The sequence below is a fragment of the Amblyraja radiata genome, chromosome 24 (genome assembly GCF_010909765.2).
Source record: "Amblyraja radiata isolate CabotCenter1 chromosome 24, sAmbRad1.1.pri, whole genome shotgun sequence".
Classification (NCBI taxonomy): Eukaryota; Metazoa; Chordata; class Chondrichthyes; order Rajiformes; family Rajidae; genus Amblyraja; species Amblyraja radiata.
In genome coordinates, this window is record NC_045979.1 from 1,745,130 (window position 1) to 1,764,762 (window position 19,633).

The window sequence follows — 19,633 nt, forward strand, 5'->3', positions numbered from 1 at the left end:
ATGACTGCTCCACTTGTTTATCTGTTGGCATGATTAATCTGCTGTTAATGAGGGATATTTTCAACACTAACCTTAATGCTCCACCTTAACTCTCTGCGACGTTTAACCTTGTCATTCAGTGGTGAACGTTTGTTGTTAACCCCTGCGGCCGCCATTAAATCCGGCCCATAACTCACTCCGAAATACCTGCTTTTCTAAAATAAACCATTTAATTCCCTGCACTTGATGCTGGTATATATGTGTTGGTCTGTGCATAAACTCCCTTGCCTCAAGATTAGATTCCAGCTCTGATTCATTCCCAGATAGCACTCGTCTATTTATAAACTCAACTGCCAGACCCCTCATTTAGATTTCAGTCTGATACTCAGTTCTGTGCATCATTGGTTTCACTTTGAGACCATCAGGTTGTTGAACACTGCCCAACACTAACCTCAGCAACTATGACCTTCTATGGACTTTGTCTTTACACTATTATGGTTACCTAAAATCATAATTATTCATTCATTGTATTATTATTATATATTCCATATAACAATTAACGGAAACAGGCCATCTCGGCCCTTCAAGTCCGTGCCGAACACTTATTTTCCCCTAGTCCCATCTACCTGCACTCAGACCATAACCCTCTATTTCTTTCCCGTCCATATACCTATCCAATTTATTTTTAAATGATAAAATCGAACCTGCCTCCACCACTTCCACTGGAAGCTCATTACACACAGCTACCACTCTCTGAGTAAAGAAGTCCCCCCTCATGTTACCCCTAAACCTCTGTTCATCTGTGTGTCACTGTGTTTATGGGCCTGTAAAACTGCTGCAAGAAAGAATTGTCCATTGTCGATACATGTGACTATTAAACCCTCTTGACTCTCGATGATCCTATGACTGTTTCTGCACAGCCCCATTTTGAGACAACATAAACAAGAAATAAAATAAAGTGAAGATGAAAAGAGTAACCATTTATTTTCTTCCCAGCAGGGCAGCACAGAGATTGACAGTCTACAACATACAGACATGAAACAGACACAGCAGAGAGACCAGGCACTGAACAGTACAACAACCCATACAGAGAATCGCTCAACCCCAGCTTCTCACCCATATCACAGTTGTACCATGTCTAGAGTAACTCTGCAAATGCACAGTGCAGCCAGCACCAAAAAGCAACTCAAAGCCAATCTGAAGAAGGGTCCCAACCTGAAACGTCACCGATCCATGTTCTCCAGAGATGCTGCCTGACCCACTGAGTTACCTCAGCACTTTGTGTACTTGTGAAAAGCAGTGTAGTGTTTGAGTGGCATCATCTGCTCTGGGGCTGTTGATCAGTCGCAGTTATACTTCAATTTCCCATACAAATTTCCTGATTTACCCCCCTTTGCTTTGTGCTTTATTCTTATAGCATCTTTGATTCACTTTAGAACACCAAAATTAAGCTCATCTCTACGAAGACAGACGTGACTGGGATCAATGTGGGAAAGAGACTTGATCACATGAAATAACATCAGGTTCAAAGAACATTTGACAATTGACCTCTGCTGCTACGATACGACACAAACTGGAACACGACAGCCATCACAATAAAGCACTCGGATGTAGAGTTTATACATCTTGCTTCTTACCTAGTTAGATACCAGTACATCAGTATAAAATATGCAACAAAATTGTTACAATGAGATCATCAATCTATTGCTGCGATTCAAGGATCTTGGACATTATGATCGGGATGGTAACAAATGTCTATAATTCATATAGAAATGTTATATATAATATATATATATATAGATTTTTATTCATAATACATAATTTACAGAACCACAATGCATTCATGCTTCTACAGGAATAAATATATATATTACAACGTTGATGGGTTTATGGGCGTTCGTTGATTCGAAGCTTCTGATCTTCCGAGGTGTGAGTGACAGATCGTGCCTCTTCCAGCTCTCCTCCCTGGCGTTACATTAGACAAGGCATCACGGATCACATTCTCACTCCGTTACGAGAGGGTCACCACCTCTGCTTGAGAGTAATTAGCTGTGAGGACATCTTTGCAGTTCTCTGTGTTTCAAGAGTAAAGCAGGAGACAGCTCAACGTAAATAAGACATCGCAACCCCTGACAAAGTCTGGGGTCATGAATTCAAGGAGTGAATGACAGGTCAAGGAAGAGCAGTCAATGCAAAGGGGAACCCCAACTGCAAAGATGGTTGCTTGTGTTTGAGTGAGGCCGAGAGAGAGAGCAAGACCGAGAGTGTGCGAGAGTGAGAGTGAGAGAGAGTAAGAGAGAGTGAGAGAGAGTGTGAGAGTGAGAGTGAGAGAGTGAGAGAGAGAGAGAGTGAGCGTGAGTGCGAGTGAGAGAGTGAGAGAGAGAGTGAGAGAGAGTGAGAGTGAGAGGGAGTGCGAGTGAGAGAGAGAGTGAGAGTGAGAGTGAGAGTGCGAGTGAGAGTGTAAGAAAATGTGTTATAGTGAGAGTGAGCATTAGAGTGTGAGAGTGTGAGAGAGAGAGAGCATGGATTGTTTGGAGTGCCTGTGTGTCAATGTCCATGCGTGTCCGTGTGTGTCCGTATGTGTGCGTGTCCGTGTGTGCACGTGTGTGTCCGTATGTGTGTGTGTCCGTGTGTGCACGTGTGTGTCCGTATGTGTGCTTGTCCATGCGTGACCGTGTGTGTCCATGTGTGCACGTGCGTGTCCGTATGTGTGCGTGTCCGTGTGTGCACGTGTGTGTCCGTATGTGTGTGTGTCCGTGTGTGCACGTGTGTGTCCGTATGTGTGCTTGTCCATGCGTGACCGTGTGTGTCCATGTGTGCACGTGCGTGTCCGTATGTGTGCGTGTCCGTGTGTGCACGTGTGTGTCCGTATGTGTGTGTGTCCGTGTGTGTATAGTTTTCAGATTGCTCAGTTGTGAGCTTGAGGATGTGGATCACATCACATTCAGGGTGACACTGTGACGCGGTGAGTAGAGCAGCTGCCTCTCAGCACCAGAGACCCAGGTTCGATCCTGACCACGGGTGCTGCATGTGTGCAGTTTGCACATTCTCCCTGTGACCGTGTGGGTTACCTCTGTGTGCTCTGTTTTCATAGAAACATAGAAATTAGGTGCAGGAGTAGGCCATTCGGCCCTTCGAGCCTGCACCGCCATTCAATATGATCATGGCTGATCATCCAACTCAGTATCCCGTACCTGCCTTCTCTCCATACCCTCTGATCCCCTTAGCCACAAGGGCCACATCTAACTCCCTCTTAAATATAGCCAATGAACTGGCCTCGACTACCCTCTGTGGCAGAGAGTTCCAGAGATTCACCACTCTCTGTGTGAAAAAGTTCTTCTCATCTCGGTTTTAAAGGATTTCCCCCTTATCCTTAAGGTGTGACCCCTTGTCCTGGACTTCCCCAACATCGGGAGCAATCTTCCTGCATCTAGCCTGTCCAACCCCTTAAGAATTTTATCAGTTTCTATAAGATCCCCTCTCAATCTCCTAAATTCTAGAGAGTATAAACCAAGTCCATCCAGTCTTTTTCATAAGACAGTCCTGACATCCCAGGAATCAGTCTGGTGAACCTTCTCTGCACTCCCTCTATGGCAATAATGTCCTTCCTCAGATTTGGAGACCAAAACTGTACGCAATACTCCAGGTGTGGTCTCACCAAGACCCTGTACAACTGCAGTAGAACCTCCCTGCTCCTATACTCAAATCCTTTTGCTATGAAAGCTAACATACCATTCGCTTTCTTCACTGCCTGCTGCACCTGCATGCCTACTTTCAATGACTGGTGTACCATGACACCCAGGTCTCGCTGAATCTCCCCTTTTCCTAGTCGGCCACCATTTAGATAATAGTCTGCTTTCCTGTTTTTGCCACCAAAATGGATAACCTCACATTTATCCACATTATACTGCATCTACCAAACATTTGCCCACTCACCCAGCCTATCCAAGTCACCTTGCAGTCTCCAAGCATCCTCCTCACAGCTAACACTGCCCCCCAGCTTAGTGTCATCCGCAAACTTGGAGATATTGCCTTCAATTCCCTCATCCAGATCATTAATATATATTGTAAATAGCTGGGGTCCCAGCACTGAGCCTTGTGGTACCCCACTAGTCACTGCCTGCCATTGTGAAAAGGACCCGTTTACTCCTACTCTTTGCTTCCTGTTTGCCAGCCAGTTCCTTATCCACATCAATACTGAACCCCCAATGCCGTGTGCTTTAAGTTTGTATACTAATCTCTTATGTGGGACCTTGTCGAAAGCCTTCTGGAAGTCCAGATACACCACATCCACTGGTTCTCCCCTATCCACGCTACTAGTTACATCCTCGAAAAATTCTATAAGATTCGTCAGACATGATTTACCTTTTGTAAATCCATGCTGACTTTGTCCAATGATTTCACCACTTTCCAAATGTGCTGCTATCCCATCTTTAATAACTGACTAGCATTTCCCCACTACCGATGTTAGACTAACTGGTCTGTAATTCCCCGTTTTCTCTCTCCCTCCCTTCTTAAAAAGTGGGGTTACGTTTGCTACCCGCCAATCCTCAGGAACTACTCCAGAATCTAAAGAGTTTTGAAAGATTATTACTAATGCATCCACTATTTCTGGAGCTACTTCCTTAAGTACTCTGGGATGCAGCCTATCTGGCCCTGGGGATTTATCGGCCTTTAATCCATTCAATTTACCCAAGACCACTTCCCGGCTAACCTGGATTTCACTCAATTCCTCCAACTCCTTTGACCCGCGGTCCCCTGCTATTTCCGGCAGATTATTTATGTCTTCCTTAGTGAAGACGGAACCAAAGTAGTTATTCAATTGGTCCGCCATATCCTTTTCCTCCCACATGCCAAAGACATGTGGGTTTGTAGGTAATTGGCCCTCTGTAAATTGCCCTTAGTGTGAAGGGAGTGGATGAGACCATGGTTAAGAAGGAACTACAGATGCTGGAAAATCGAAGGTAGACAAAAATGCTGGGGAAACTCAGCGGGTGAGGCAGCATCTATGGAGCGAAGGAATAGGCGATGTTTCCAGTCGAGACCCTTCTTCAAGCATGAAGTGAGTGGATATGGGATAACTTTGAACTAGTGTGAATGGGAGATCGATGGTCAGTGTGAACTCGGAAGGGCCTGTTTCCGTGCTGTATCCAGTTAAGTAGCCACCTCTCCCCCCGTGTAACCTAAACGATAGGAAAGGTTTAGAGAGATACGGGCCAAATGAGGGCAGGTGAGGCTAGTGTAGATGGGGCATCATGGCCAGCATGGGCAAGTTGGGCTGAAGGGCCTGTGTCCGTGCTGTGTGAGTCTATGATCATGAGCCTCTCTCCTCTGTCACTGCGGGGGTACTCACCGGCCGTCAGTAAGAAGCAGGCAGGCGTGGTCTTGGTCCGGCCTCTGCGGGTGGAGGAGCGTTTGAGAGAGTGGTTCTTGTCGGGGGTCCGTGGCCGGCTCAACGCCGCGCTCTCCTCATCCGACACGGCCACATTGGCATCGCCATTCTGCTTTGAGTCTAGGAGACACACACACACAATTCCTGATCAGATGCTTGAACCCACACAAGTCCCAGTCACACCTATCTTAGCCTGGTCAACTTGAAGAAATCTAAACCAATATGGAATATTTTGTGGTATAGTCACACTCTTAGTCATCAGGTGACACAACCTTGGTTTAAAGTGCTGGAGGAACTCAGCAGCTCAGGCATCATCTATGCAGAGAAAGGACTGGTGATGTTTCAGGTCCAGACCTGTCTTCAGACCAGAAACATCGTTTGTCCATTTCACTCCACAGATGCTGCGGGTCACGCTGAGTTCCTCCAGCACTTTGATTTTAGATCAAACATTCCAGCATCTACAGTTCCTTGTGTCTCCATTTTACAGCCTTAATGTGTCAGGGAATGACCAGCACATGTATGTTAGCTCACGTGTGCACTCTCATACTCAGGCCATGTGTGCATTGTGTGTTACGTCAGAACGGCAGGAAATTGCAACATGCATGTCAGGACACATGTGACAAGACAGGGGTGCAATGTAACAGGAAGATAGATGCAAAATGCTGGAGTAACTCAGCGGGACAGGCAGCTTCCTGGAGAGCAGGAATGGGTGAGGTTTCAGATCGAGAGCCTTCTTCAGACAGAAGACTGAGGAATGGTCTCGACCGGAAACGTCACCCATTCCTTCTCTCCAGAGAAGCTGCCTGTCCCGCCGAGTTACTCCAGCATTTTGAGTCTATGTTTGGTGTAAACCAGCATCCACAATTCCTTCAGTACAGCACAGGCACAAGACCTTTGGCCCACAATGTCCGTGCCCAGCGTAATGCCAAGATAGACTGATCTCTGTCTGCTCTTGATCCATACCCCTCCATTCCATGCATGTCCATGTGCCCGTCTAAAACCCTCTGAAATTCACATCCTGCTCTCTTCTTGGAGTAAGACCCAATGGGTTTGTTTTGTGCATTCGACCGTATATCCCACATTCTACTGCGCTGGTGTTTCACCAGAGTTGTGCAATTAATCACACTCACTGTTGATTTATTCTCTGAGTATTGAGAGTCCTAGAGTCCTAAAGTGATAGAGTGTGGAAACAGGCCCTTCGTCCCAACTTGCCCACACCGGCCAACACGTCCCTGCTACACTGGTCCCACCTGTCTGTGTTTGGTCCATATCCCTCCAAACCTGTCTAACTGTACTCCTGCACTGTACGATTGTTGCTGCTTTCAGGTATTTGATTTCCAGATTACACGCTAGTGTAAAAAAACATATTTTCACCGAATCCTTGATCAAACTGATTAAATCTGCATCCTCTGGTTACCAACTGCAGACAATGTCACTTTGAACATTCTCAAATCTCTCTTTGACCATCTCTGCTCTGTACTGAATTCCAACTTCTTCAGTCTCCTCACAAAACAACCCTAGAGACAATTTTAAAAATCACTTCAGCTTGCTACTTTTTTTTGCTTTCTCATTTTTGCTTTCAGTATCTTTTGATACACTCGCTTAATCCACTACCATCCCCTCCTTTGTTTATCTTTCTTTAACTAATCAACGTTCGTTGTAAAACTAAATATTATTTTTATGTAACCTCCCTAGCAGGGCCGTGCCTATCAGGCTGTGAATGACGCATTATGTAATTATGGGGAGATGGAGGGTTTGAAAACTATAGGGCACAGGTTTCAAGTGAGAGGGGGGGAGAATTAAGGGGGACCTCAGGAAAATCCTTTCACTCAGAGGGTGATGGGTATCTGGAATTAGCTGCCTGAAGAAGTGATAAAAGCAGGTATGGTTACGACTTAATAAACAATTTGGGCAGAAATATGGATAAGAAGGGAGATGTGGGCCAAATGCAGGCAAATGGGACTAGATGACAACATGGTCAGCATGGAAAAGATGGGCTGATTGGCCTGTTTCCCTGCTGTACTGCTCAATGAGTTTATGACTGAAAATTCTGGAAACATGAAATCCCACAAACACTCGACCACTAAGACGACATCTATGGAAATAATTAAAACTTCAGCTTAGTGTTCTGGTGAAGTAATAAACGGAGGCATTAACTATTTCTCTCTCCAAGGACACTGCCTGAATTGCCAAGTATATCAAGCATTTTATGTTTTTATTCCTTCTCTGTTAATACAATTTGTCCCTCTATCTTTCACATGCTTTAGTTAAGGAGGTAGATTCCACCTGTTCCAGTCAACTCACCATAACAATATCTGCCCACATTCCCAGCACTATGCAATGTTAACTATGTAATGTAACAGCAATAAACTAACATTAATTTGCCAGATAAAAGGCCAGAATGTGCTCGAGCAACTCAGCGAGTCAGGCAGCATCTCTAGAGACAAGAAGGGTCCCAACCCAAACATCATATATCTGTGTTCTCCAGAGATGCTGCCTGACCAGTTGAGTTACTCCAGCATTTTGTGTCTCTTTTTGTAAGCAGGCATCTGCAGTTCCTTGTTTCTACATGTTATTAGCCAGAATGGCTCATTTTAGACCAGTAAGGGTGGGACTATGCAGACATCTTGAAATTCTCCCACAGTAATACTGGGGTGTAGGGAGCGGAGTATACATTGTGTCTGGAAAGCTGCTCCTTCAGTCTACACGATATTCGTTCTTTGCATTTGCACTGCCATGGTCTGATTACCAAATGTTACTTCAGCAGGGCTGCCAACTCTCACGCTTTGAGCGTGACACTCACGCATTTCAGCCAATTCTCACGCCCTCACGCTGAAGACAGAATTCTCACGCTGACTTCAGACCCTGCACAGCAAAGATCCTGTAGCGGAGCTGTAGCGGAGCTGTGTATGTGTGTAGCGGAGCTGTAGCGGAGCTGTGTATGTGTGTAGCGGAGCTGTAGCGGAGCTATAGGATCTTTGCTGCACAGTTTGTCTCTTTGCGCCACATGACAGCGATCTGCACGGATTGGGGAAGCGCGTCGGTCCCGGGCAGCGGGTGTCAGCGCTTTTGTGAGCCGTCTGCGAGCGCTGCGCTTCCAGCTGCCGCGGCAACCTCGCTCCCTCCCTCCCTCATGCCTTTCAACTCACACGGCAGCATCAGTGCCGCCAATCCACGCTACACCGTGCCCGCCAGACTCCCCATTGGGCGGCCGGGAAAGAGAGGGAGGGGAGAAAGAGAGAGAGAGAGAAAGAAAAAAAGGGAGGGATGGAGGCAAAGAGAGACTGGGGGAGGGAATGTAGTAAGGGATTGAAGGAAGGGTAGGAGAAAGAGGAAGCGTGAGGAAAAAGAGGGAGGGTGAGGAAAGAGAGGGAGGAAGGGGAGGAAAGAGGGAGGGATGGGGGGGAGGATGGAGGGGGGGAAGGAAAGGTGTGTGTGTGTCTGTTTCCCTGTGTGTGTGTCTGTCTGTCTCCGTGTGTGTGTGTGTGTGTGTGTGTGTGTGTGTGTGTGTGTGTGTGTGTGTGTGTGTGCCTCCCTGTGTGTCTCCCTGTGTGTGTGTGTGTCTCTGTGTCTCCCTGTGTGTGTGTGTGTGTGTGTGTGTGTGTGTCTCCCCGTGTGTGTGTGTCTCCCTGTGTGTGGGTGTGTGTGTCCCTGTGTGTGTGTGTGTCCCTGAGTGGGTGTGTGTGTCTGTGTCTCCCTGTGTGTGTGTGTGTGTGTGTGTGTGTGTGTGTGTGTGTGTGTGTGTGTGTGTGTGTGTGTGTGTGTGTGTGTGTGTCTCCCTGTGTGTGTGTCTGTCTGTCTCCCTGTGTGTGTGTCTGTCTGTCTCCCTGTGTGTGTGTGTGTGTGTGTGTGTGTGTCTCCCTGTGTGTGTGTGTGTGTGTGCGTGTTTGTCTCCCTGTGTGTGTGTGTGTGTGTCTGTCTCCCTGTGTGAGTGTGTGTCTGTGTGTGTGTGTGTGTGTGTGTGTGTGTGTGTGTGTGTGTGTGTGTGTGTGTGTGTGTGTGTGTGTGTGTGTGTGTGTTTTCCTTTGTGTATGTGTTTCCCTGTGCGTCTGTTATCACATCCTGGCCTTAGACAGGGCTGCCAACTCTCACGCTTTGAGTGTGAGAGTCACGCATATCATCCAATTCTCACGCTGATGACAGAATTCTCACGCTGTCCAGTCCCTGCACAGTTTTTTTTTTTAGCGGCATATCACAACGATCTGTGCGGTCTGGGGAAGCGCGTCAGTTGGCGGCTGTGAGTGACGTCGCATCTCTTCTCTTCTCTTCTTTCTTGGTTGGATGTGCAGCCGCCGACAACATGAAGCAGCTGGAGATAAAACTAACCAGGTGAATCGATTGTAAAATATGGGGAGGACCACAATGAGGCCAAACATCTAGGACAGGGTTCGGCAACCTACGGCACACGGGCTGAATCCGGCCCGTAACCCGAAAAACCACGTTTTTTTTCAATTCGTTTTCGCAGGGTCGGGGCAGGTGAGCCGACCTGAGAACTGCAGCCAGTCCCTGGGACGCGAGCTGATCTGGGAATTGCAGCCAGTCCCTGGGCACGCAGAATGCCAACTTGATCATTATGGACAAATTGTGCCAGCCACGTACATGTTGTATAACCTGACTCTATGAAGATCTGAATGGGCTTAGAATGACCATTTAAGCAAAATTGCCCCCACTTTCCCCATTTTGATTCTTGAGATTAATATCCCTCTGCTCTGTTAACAGTGTTAAAGTATTTATGAGGTCGAGTCAGGAAAGGGAACATGTTATTTATTTTTAGTTTGCTTTAATTTGTTAGTTGATTGTTTGTTGAGTGCCATCATTTCTGAAATGGTCTTAAAGTAACTTAACTGTTATAAATCAGTAATAAGTGATTTTTGTCCAAACAATTGGAACTTGCATAAAATGTTTGCATTATTAGCAGGACTGCCAACTCTCACGCATTGAGCGTGAGAGTCACGCATTTCACAAAATTCTCATGCTCTCACGCTGATCACAAAATTTCTCACGCTCAAATATCTGCGGGTGCTGAAAGTTCAAAATAAAGCAAAAATTGTTTTAGAGGTGAGTCTTTTTCCCAGGATATGTGATTCAAGCACTAGAGGGGATTGGTTTAAAGCAGGGCTATCAAACTACCAGAACCAACCTCCCTCCCCCTTCCTCCCTGAGGCACGGCACACACCTCCCACCCTCACCTCCGGCGGCTCTATGTCCGTCGACCGCTCTGTCCACACCCCATGGAGTTTTAACCTCGGCCCGGAGCCAGGAGCGGACCGGGTGAGTGGGGGCGTTGGTGCCGCCTCCGGAGCCTACTATGGGAGGGGGGACACCCCCTCCCACACCCTCCCCTCCTCGGTCGCTACGCTCCCTCGCAATTTCTCACTCTCAACTCTCACCCAATGTTGGCAGCCTTGCTTCAATTTAGTTTAATTTAGAAATACAGGGCAGAAACACACCCTTCGGCCAACCAAGCCCGTGCCGACCAGCCATCACTCCATACACTAGCACCATCCTACACACAAGGGACACCCTACAATTTACAGAAGCCAATTAACCTACAAACCTGCACGTCTTTGGAGTTTGGGGGGAAACCGGAGCACCTGGAGAAAACCCACATGGTCACAGGGAGAACGTGCAAACTCCGTACAGACAGCATCCGTGGTCTGGCACTGTAAGGCAGAAGCTCTACCACTGCGCCTCTGTGCCGCAGAGTTACTAATTCTTATATTTATCATATTACTGATGATTGTATATATTTTTTGTGTTATTGCATAAATGGGTCTGTAAAGCTACAGCGAGCAGGTTCATCGTCCTGTTGCTACCACAGATGATAACTAGACACTTGCAACAAGACCATGGCTGAACTGAACTCAGTCTCTGCCTGATCTCCATAACGCTGTAGACCCTTCCAGTCAAATACATGCCTTTGTCTTGTATATGCAATGACTCGGCACTACGAAAGTCCAAATGTCAAAGAGTCACCATCCGTAGAAAGAAGAGTTGACTCTGCCGTCTCAAATGATCAGCCACTTTGTTCTGAGACCCTAATACTAGACTCTGCCCACCAGGAGATACAATGGATATTTATAAGGCAGAGATAGATAGATTCTTGATTAGTGCGGGTGTCAGGGGTTATGAGGAGGAGGCAGGAGAATGGGGTTAGTAGGGAGAGATAGATCAGCCATGATTGAATGGCGTAGACTTGATGGGCCAAATGGCCTAATTCTGCTCCTATCACTTACGACCTTATGAGAAACCTCTGTCGGCTCTTTCCCGTCTCTCACTCTGAATGGACAGTGTTTCCATGAGATTACCATCACGTTCCGCTCAGCCTTCCCTCTTTACTCATGATTGGTTGAAAGATACAGCATGGAAACAGGCCCTTCGTCCCACCGAGTCCACACCGACCATCGAACACCCGTTCACATTAGTTCTATGTTATCCCATTTTTTCATCCACTCCCTGCACACTAGGGGCAATTTACAGAGGCCAGATTAACCTACAAATCCGGATGTGGAAGGAAACTAGGGCACCCGGAGGAAACCCACGTGCAAACTCCACACAGACAACACTGGAGGTTAGGATTGAACTCGGGTCTCCAGTGCTGTGCTGCCCTGAAGTGCTGAAAGCCTTAAGGATTGCGGTCCTACCTGAGTTCCTCCTGTCCGGTATGTGCTCAGCGGCAAGTGGTGCACTGTCGGTGTGGGTGCTGCTGCCCCTGGAGCTGGTGTCCGGTTTGCACCGCCCCACGGTCTTGTCCGGAGCCCCGCCGGGGATGTGCTTCCGCCGTTTCTTGGGCAGCTTCTGCTTGGCCATGGCCAGCGAGTAGTACATGCCAAAGTTGTTGACGATGACAGGCACGGGCATGGCGATGGTGAGGACACCGGCCAGGGCACACAGCGCGCCCACCAACATGCCCGACCACGTCTGGGGAAACATGTCTCCGTAGCCCAGGGTCGTCATGGTGACCACCGCCCACCAGAAACCGATGGGGATGTTCTTGAAGTGAGTGGGATTCAGGCTGTTGGGGCTCTCGCCAAACCGCTCAGCGTAGTAGATCATGGTGGCAAAGATGAGGACGCCCAAGGCCAGGAAGATGACAAGCAGGAGGAACTCATTGGTGCTGGCACGGAGCGTGTGGCCCAGCACCCTCAGCCCCACAAAGTGACGCGTCAGCTTGAAGATGCGCAGGATGCGGACAAAGCGCACTACCCGCAGGAAGCCCAGAGCATCCCTCGCCGCCTTGGAGGTCAAGCCTTGAAGAGCCAGCTCCAGGTAGAAGGGCAGAATGGCCACAAAGTCAATGAGGTTGAGCATGTTCTTGACAAAGAGCAGCTTGTTGGGGCAGAAGATGATGCGGGCGAGGAATTCCAAGGTGAACCACACCACGCACACTCCTTCCACATACATGAGGGCCGGCTCCGTCTCCAGCCTGCACACCCTCTCCACCCGCGTGCTGTTCCCCTCTTGCACGTTCTTCGTTGAGTTCACTACCTTGTTGAAGGCCTCGTGCGTCTCGAGGCAGAAGGTGGTGATGGACAACAGGATGAAAAAGAGAGATACAAAGGCAATACCCTGCGGGGGAGAGACAGAAGAGGCAACAATCAACAGTGCAAGTGCTTTAGAACATCATCGTAACAAACATGGTCCCAGCACAAAACATGTCCTCCAGAGATGCTGCCTGACCTGCTGCATTACTCCAGCACTTTGTGTTTTGCGCAAGGTTCCAGCACCTGCAGTTCCTTGTGTTGTCATCATAACAGATACTCTGGAATGGTGCCCTGGTTGGGAACTAATTGAAGGGTACGCAGGATTTACAAGGAGGATATCCGAGACTGAGGAGACACTAGCAACTGCAGATGCTTGAACCTTGACCAAAGCACAAGGGGCAGGGGGAGCTCAGTGGGTCAGGCAGCATCTGTGGAGGGAATGTACAGATGGCGTTTCAAGTCTGGACCATTTCCCGAAACCTCGCCTGTCCATTCCCTCCAAAGATGCTGCCTGACCCACTGAGTTCCTCCAGCACTTAAGGAGGTTAGTTGGGTGTGTATATGCACATGATGCAAAATAATGAATAGAAACATAGAAAATGGCCTGGATAGAGTGGATGTGGAGAGGATGTTTCCACTAGTGGGAGAGTCTAGGAACAGAGGGCACAGCCTCAGTATAAAAGGAAATGAGGAGCAATTTCTTCAGCCAGAGGGTGGCAAATCTGTGGAATTCATTGCCACGGATGGCTATGGAGGACGAGTCAATTGAGAATTTTAAATTGTGTGTGTGTGCCTGTGTGTGTGTGTCTGTGTGTGTTGCTGTGTGTGTCTGTCTGTGTGTGTGTGTGTGTGTGTGTGTGTGTGTGTATCTGTGTGGCTGTGTGTGTGTGTGTGTGTGTGTCTGTGTGTGTGCCTGTGTGTGTGTGTGTGTGTCTGTGTGCCTGTGTGTGTGCCTGTGTGTGTGTGTCTGTGTGTGTGTGCCTGTGTGTGTTGCTGTGTGTCTGTGTGTGTGTGTCTGTCTGTGTGTGTGTCTGTGTATGTGTGTGTGTGTGTGTGTGTGTGTGTGTGTGTGTGCGTGTGTATCTGTGTGGCAGTGTGTGTATGTGTGTGGCTGTGTGTGTCTGTGTGGCTGTGTGTGTGTGTGTGTGTGTGTGTGTTTCTGTGTGTCTGTGTATGTGTGTGTCTGTCTGTGTGTGTGTCTGTTTGTGTCTGTGTGTGTGTGTCTGTTTGTGTCTGTGTGTTTATGTGTGTGTGTGTTTCTGTGTGTATGTGTGTGTCTGTCTGTCTGTCTGTCTGTCTGTGTCTGTCTGTGTTTGTGTGTGTGTGTGTGTGTGTGTGTGTGTGTGTGTGTGTGTGTGTGTGTGTGTGTGTGTGTGTGTGTGTGTGTGTGTGTGTGTGTGTGTGTGTGTGACAAATGAATTGACCAGCTTTGCTCACACACTTGTCTCTTCATTATCTTAATAATGTAACAAACAACAAAAATATCCTTTTATAAAGCATCCTAATTATAGCAAAATAGCCCTTTTCAAATAATTAGATGGAGCAAAATGTTCCTTTAGGATCTGTGCGAGTGTAATGTTCCTGTTATTACACATTGTGGAGTCAGCCATGTGAAAGAACTATGCTCAAGTGAGGCATTTCATTGCTCTTACAGCCTGAACCAAGCTCACAACCGAGGCATATTATTCATTGCAGTCTTTCCTATGGACAATAGCATCAGACGAGGTAGTCGGAGCAAAAGTTTTTTAAACTGGAGCTGCTAACTAACAGCACCGGAGACCAGGGTTCAATCCTGACCCTGGGTGCTGAATGTGTGGAGTTTGCATGCTCTCCCTGTGACTGCATGGGCTTCCTCCGGTGCTCCTATTTCTTCCCACATCCCAAAGACGTGTGGGTTTGTGGGTTAATTGGCCCTATGTATATTGCCCCTAATGTGTAGGGAGTAGATGAGAAAGTGTTATAACAGAACTAGTGTGGAGGGGTGATCGATGGTCGGCATGGACTCAGTGGGCCAAAGGGCTGTTTCCATGCTATCAATTCAATTACTCAGGGTACGGTAACATGCAACTGTATGCACACAGTCAGTATAGTTTGTGCAAATGGCCAGAGGCAATGTGTGTAGATACAAGGAGCATAGTGTGAGACAAGTATTCACACTTCCAGGAATACCAAACACTTGCAAATTTCAGTAGTGAAAGGTGGTTTGTGAATTTTCTCAGCCAAACCTGTTAGCTAAAAATTCCCAGTGATCAAAACACAACAATTATTCTGAGCACATGCGTTGAATCTGAACAGAGTTTGGGGAAAGATCTGAATAATGCCAGATGGAAGACACTTTATGTTCCCGATATCAATAGTAAACATTTGCAGAACCTGGACACAAAATGCTAGAGTAACTCAGTGGGACAGGCAGCATCTCTGGTAGAAGGAATGGGCGACGTTTTGGGTTTAGACCCTTCTTCAGACTGATGTCAGGTCAGTGGGCGGTACAGAGATAAAATGTAGTCAGAGACAGTAAAGGCCCTGTCCCACTTTCCCGAGTTACTCACAAATTCTCCCGAGTTTTCCCATCGATTCAAACTCGATGAATTAAGGTAATAGCCAGCCGTAGGTAATCGGGGCTATTTTCTTTTACTCATGCTGAAAAAACGTCCCGACTTACCTGATGCCCCGAGTACCTACGGATGGCATTACGGGCTACATAATATCTACGGACACCTATGGCCTCCTACGAACTCGCTACGGACATTCTCCGAGTTTGAAACAAGGGGAAAACCCGGGAGAATTTGTTAGTAACTTGGGAAAGTGGGACAGGGGCTTAAGACTGGTGGGAGAACTGGGAAGGGGGAGGGGGGAGGGGATGGAGAGAGTGAGAAAGCAAGGGCTACTCGAAGTTAGAGAAGTCAATGTTCATACCGCTGGGGTGTAAGCTACCGAAGCAAAATATGAGGAGCTGTTCCTCCAATTTGCACTGGGCCTCACTCTGACAATGGAGGAGGCCCAGGACAGAAAGGTCAGTGTGGGAATGGGAGGGGGAGTTAAAGTGTTTGGCAACCAGGAGATCAATTAGGTTTAGGCAGGCCGAGCTGAGGTGTTCAGCGAAACGATCGCCGAGCCTGCGCTTGGTCTCGCCGATATACAGGAGTCCACACCTGGAACAGCGGATACAGTAGATGAGGTTGGAGGAGGTGCAAGTGAATCTCTGCCTCACCTGAAAAGGCTGTTGGGGTCCATGGACAGAGTCGAAGGGGGAGGTATAAGGACAGGTGTAGCATCTCCTGCGATTGCAGGGGAAAGTACCTAGGGAACATTTGCAGAAGTGGCAACTGAGATACTGGCCCCCACCACTTCTCGTTCCAAAATGGAGGCTGCTGCTCATCACCTGGGTCTCCAAATCAGGACAAGGCGTGGAAGAGACCAGTATCCCAGTCCCTGCTTCTGCAAATGGTTCACGGTGGTGTCAGGATGTTAAACATCTTCTTCCTGCATTGTTAAGGGACCAGTGAAATTTGCTTTCACCAAGCCAGAAAATATATTGGTGATATTCATTAAAAAATGCTGATGCTGAACAGATGAGATGATGAACATGTGATTGCAGCTGAGCCAATTCGGAACTATTCACTGGACGTCTCATCTCCAGTCATAGCCTGCACCAATGTCCATCGAATGCAGTAGAACGATACACAGGGAACTGCAGACGCTGGAATCTTCAGCAAAACACAAAAGTGCTGGAGGAACTCAGTGGGTCAGGCAGCATCTGTGGATATAATCAATATTTAGCTTTTCAAGGTGTAATACAAAGACATTAAGTTAAATGCCAACGTCCCTTTAAATACTGTGATGCTGGTTTATACTGAAGACAGACACAAAATGCTGGAGTAACTCAGGAGGTCAGGCAGCATCTCTGGAGACAAGGAATAGGTGATGTTTTGGATTGAGACCCTTCTTCAAACTGGAAAAACAGAGAAGCAATTTTATCTCAAGAGACGCTGCTTGCCCCGCAGAGTTACTCCAGCATTTTGTGTCTATCTTCCCATATACTGTATCCTGCTGCCTGTGCTTAGTCTGGATCAGTAATGTCAAGAGATTAAACCAGAACAAGATAGAGCCCCAGTCTAACCTCACGGACACACGTCGATTGTGGCAAGGTTGTATGTTATAACAGGCTGCATCGGTAGTGTTGATGCCTTACAGCGACAGAGACCCAGATTGGATATTGACTATATATACTGTCTGTATGGAGTTCATACATTCTCCCTGTGGCTGCATGGGATCTCCAGTTTCCTCCCATATTCCAAGGACGTACAGGTTAATTGGCATTGGTAACATTATAAATTGTCCCTAGTGTGTAGGATAGTGCTTGTGTATGGGTGATCGCTGGTCAGTGCGGACCCATAGAAACATAGAAAAATAGGTGCAGGAGTAGGCCAGTCAGCCCTTTGAGCCAGCACCGTTATTCAATATGATCATCAAAAATCAGTACCTCGTTCCTACTATTTCCCCATATCCCTTGATTCCTTTAGCCCTAAGAGCTAAATCTTATGCCCCTGTCCCTGAACGGGAACCTGAGACTTGAACCTGAACGGAAACCTCTGGAGACTTTGCACCCCACCCAAGGTTTCCGTGCGGTTCCCGGAGGTTCCCGGAGGTTTTTGTCAGTCTCCCTACCTGCTTCCACTACCTGCAACCTCCGGCAACCACCTGCAACCTCCGGGAACCGCACGGAAACCTTGGGCGGGACACAACGTCTCCAGAGGTTTCCGTTCAGGTTTCCTAAGTGGGACAGGAGCATATCTGTCTCTTGAAAACATCCAGTGAATTAGTCTCCACTGCCTTCTGTGGCAGAGAATTCCACATATACACAACTCTCTGGGTGAAAAACTTTTTCCTCATCTCAGTCCTAAATGGCCTACCCCTTATTCTTAAACTGTGACCCCTGGTTCTGGACTCCCCCAACATTGGGAACATTTTTTCTGCATCGAGCCGGTCCAATCCTTTAAGAATTTTATATGTTTCTATAAGAATCCCTCGCATCCTTCTAAATTCCAGTGAATACAAGCCCAGTCGACACATTCTTTCATCATATGTCAGTCCCGCCATCCGGGAATTAACCTGGTGAACCTACGCTGCACTCCCTCAATAGCAATAATGTCCTTCCTTAAATTAGGAGACCAAAATTGCACAGAATACTCTAGGTGCAGCCTCACCGGGGCCCTGTACAATTGCAGTAGGACCTCGTTGCTCCTAAACTCAAATCCTTTTGCAATGAAAGCCAACATGCCATTAGCTTTCTACACTGCCTGCTTTACCTGCATGATTATTTTCATTGACTTTCAAGCACACACAGGTTTCATTGCACTGCTCCTTTTCCTAATCTGACCAGTCAGATAATAATCTGCCTTCTTGTTCTTGCCACCAAAGCAGATAACTTCACATTTATCCATATAACACAGCATCTGCCCACTCTCCCAACCTATCCAAGTCACCCTGTAGCCTCATAGCATCCTCCTCACAGCTCACACTGCCACCCAGCGTTGTTTCATCCGCAAACATGGAGATGTCACATTTAATTCCCTCGTCTATATCGTTAACATATATCATAAATAACTGGGGTGTCGGCACTAAGCCTTGCGGCACCCCACGTCACTGTCTGCCATTCTGAAAATTCCTACTCTATGCTTCCTGTCTGCCAACCAGTTCTTAATCCATGTCAATACCTTACCCCCAAAACCATGTGCGATGGCCCAAAGGTCTGTTTCCGAGCTGTATCTCTAGAGTGTAAAAGTCAAAATTCTAAATGGGCGGCAGGTGAATCACTGACAATAGTGCATCACTCCTGGACCAGCTCTGTGCTCGCATTGAACAGAAGGGGGGTCAGAAAAGGCCATAACAAAGCAGGTCCGGCAACAGATGACCAAGGAAGGATGGAGCCCACAATGGCCCATTGTTGGCTGGCGATGGGGTGATAATGAAGGGATACATGGATGCGAACACTAGAGCTCGTTGGACAATTATGGTGGGCGAGAGGGGGAATGCAAGGGCTGTGTGAAATTGGAGAAAACCTATTGAGATATGGCTTCTATGGTAGCAAAAGTGATTCCTATAGTTCAGTCCTCTCCTTGAATCTTTGTTTGGCAAAGTTTGCTCTCGTATGGCAAGAATCGCTCATCAATCGATTTCTAATATTTGTGCAGATTTAAACTAGTAAACTAGTTTGGAGGATGTTGAATCGGTATGGGTAGAGCTGCAAAACACTAAGGGGCAGAAAACGCTGGTGGGTGTTGTGTACAGGCCACCTAACAGTAGTAGTGAAGTTGGAGATGGTATCAAACAGGAAATTAGAAATGCGTGCGACAAAGGCAAAACAGTTATAATGGGTGACTTCAATCTACATATAGATTGGGTGAATCAAATTGGCAGGGGTGCTGAGGTAGAGGATTTCTTGGAATGTATCCGGGTTAGTTATCTAAATCAACATGTAGAGGAACCAACGAGAGGGTAGGCTATTTTAGACTGGGTATTGAGTAATGAGGAAGGGTTAGTTAGCAGTCTTGTTGTACGTGCCCCCTTGGGCAAGAGTGACCATAATATGGTTGAGTTCTTCATTAGGATGGAGAGTGACATTGTTAATTCAGAAACAATGGTTCTGAATTTAAAGAAAGGTAACTTTGAGGGTATTAGACGTGAATTGGCCAAGATTGACTGGCAATTAATTCTAAAAGGGTTGACGGTGGATATGCAATGGAAGACATTTAAAGACTGCATGGATGAACTACAA

The 19,633-nt window shown here is 47.3% G+C and overlaps 1 protein-coding gene across 1 annotated transcript in view; it reads right to left on the reverse strand.

Annotated features, from left to right (window-relative positions):
• Nucleotides 1-938: 938 nt before the first annotated feature.
• LOC116986688 (potassium voltage-gated channel subfamily C member 1-like) overlaps nt 939-19,633 on the reverse strand; it is a 71,488-nt gene continuing 52,793 nt past the window's right edge. The window contains exons 2-4 of the mRNA XM_033042256.1: nt 12,016-12,940; nt 5,333-5,491; nt 939-2,052 (exon numbers count right to left, since the gene is read on the reverse strand). Coding sequence (XP_032898147.1) covers nt 1,991-2,052; nt 5,333-5,491; nt 12,016-12,940 — 1,146 coding nt within the window. The 3' untranslated portion in view covers nt 939-1,990. The remainder of the gene's footprint in view (nt 2,053-5,332; nt 5,492-12,015; nt 12,941-19,633) is intronic.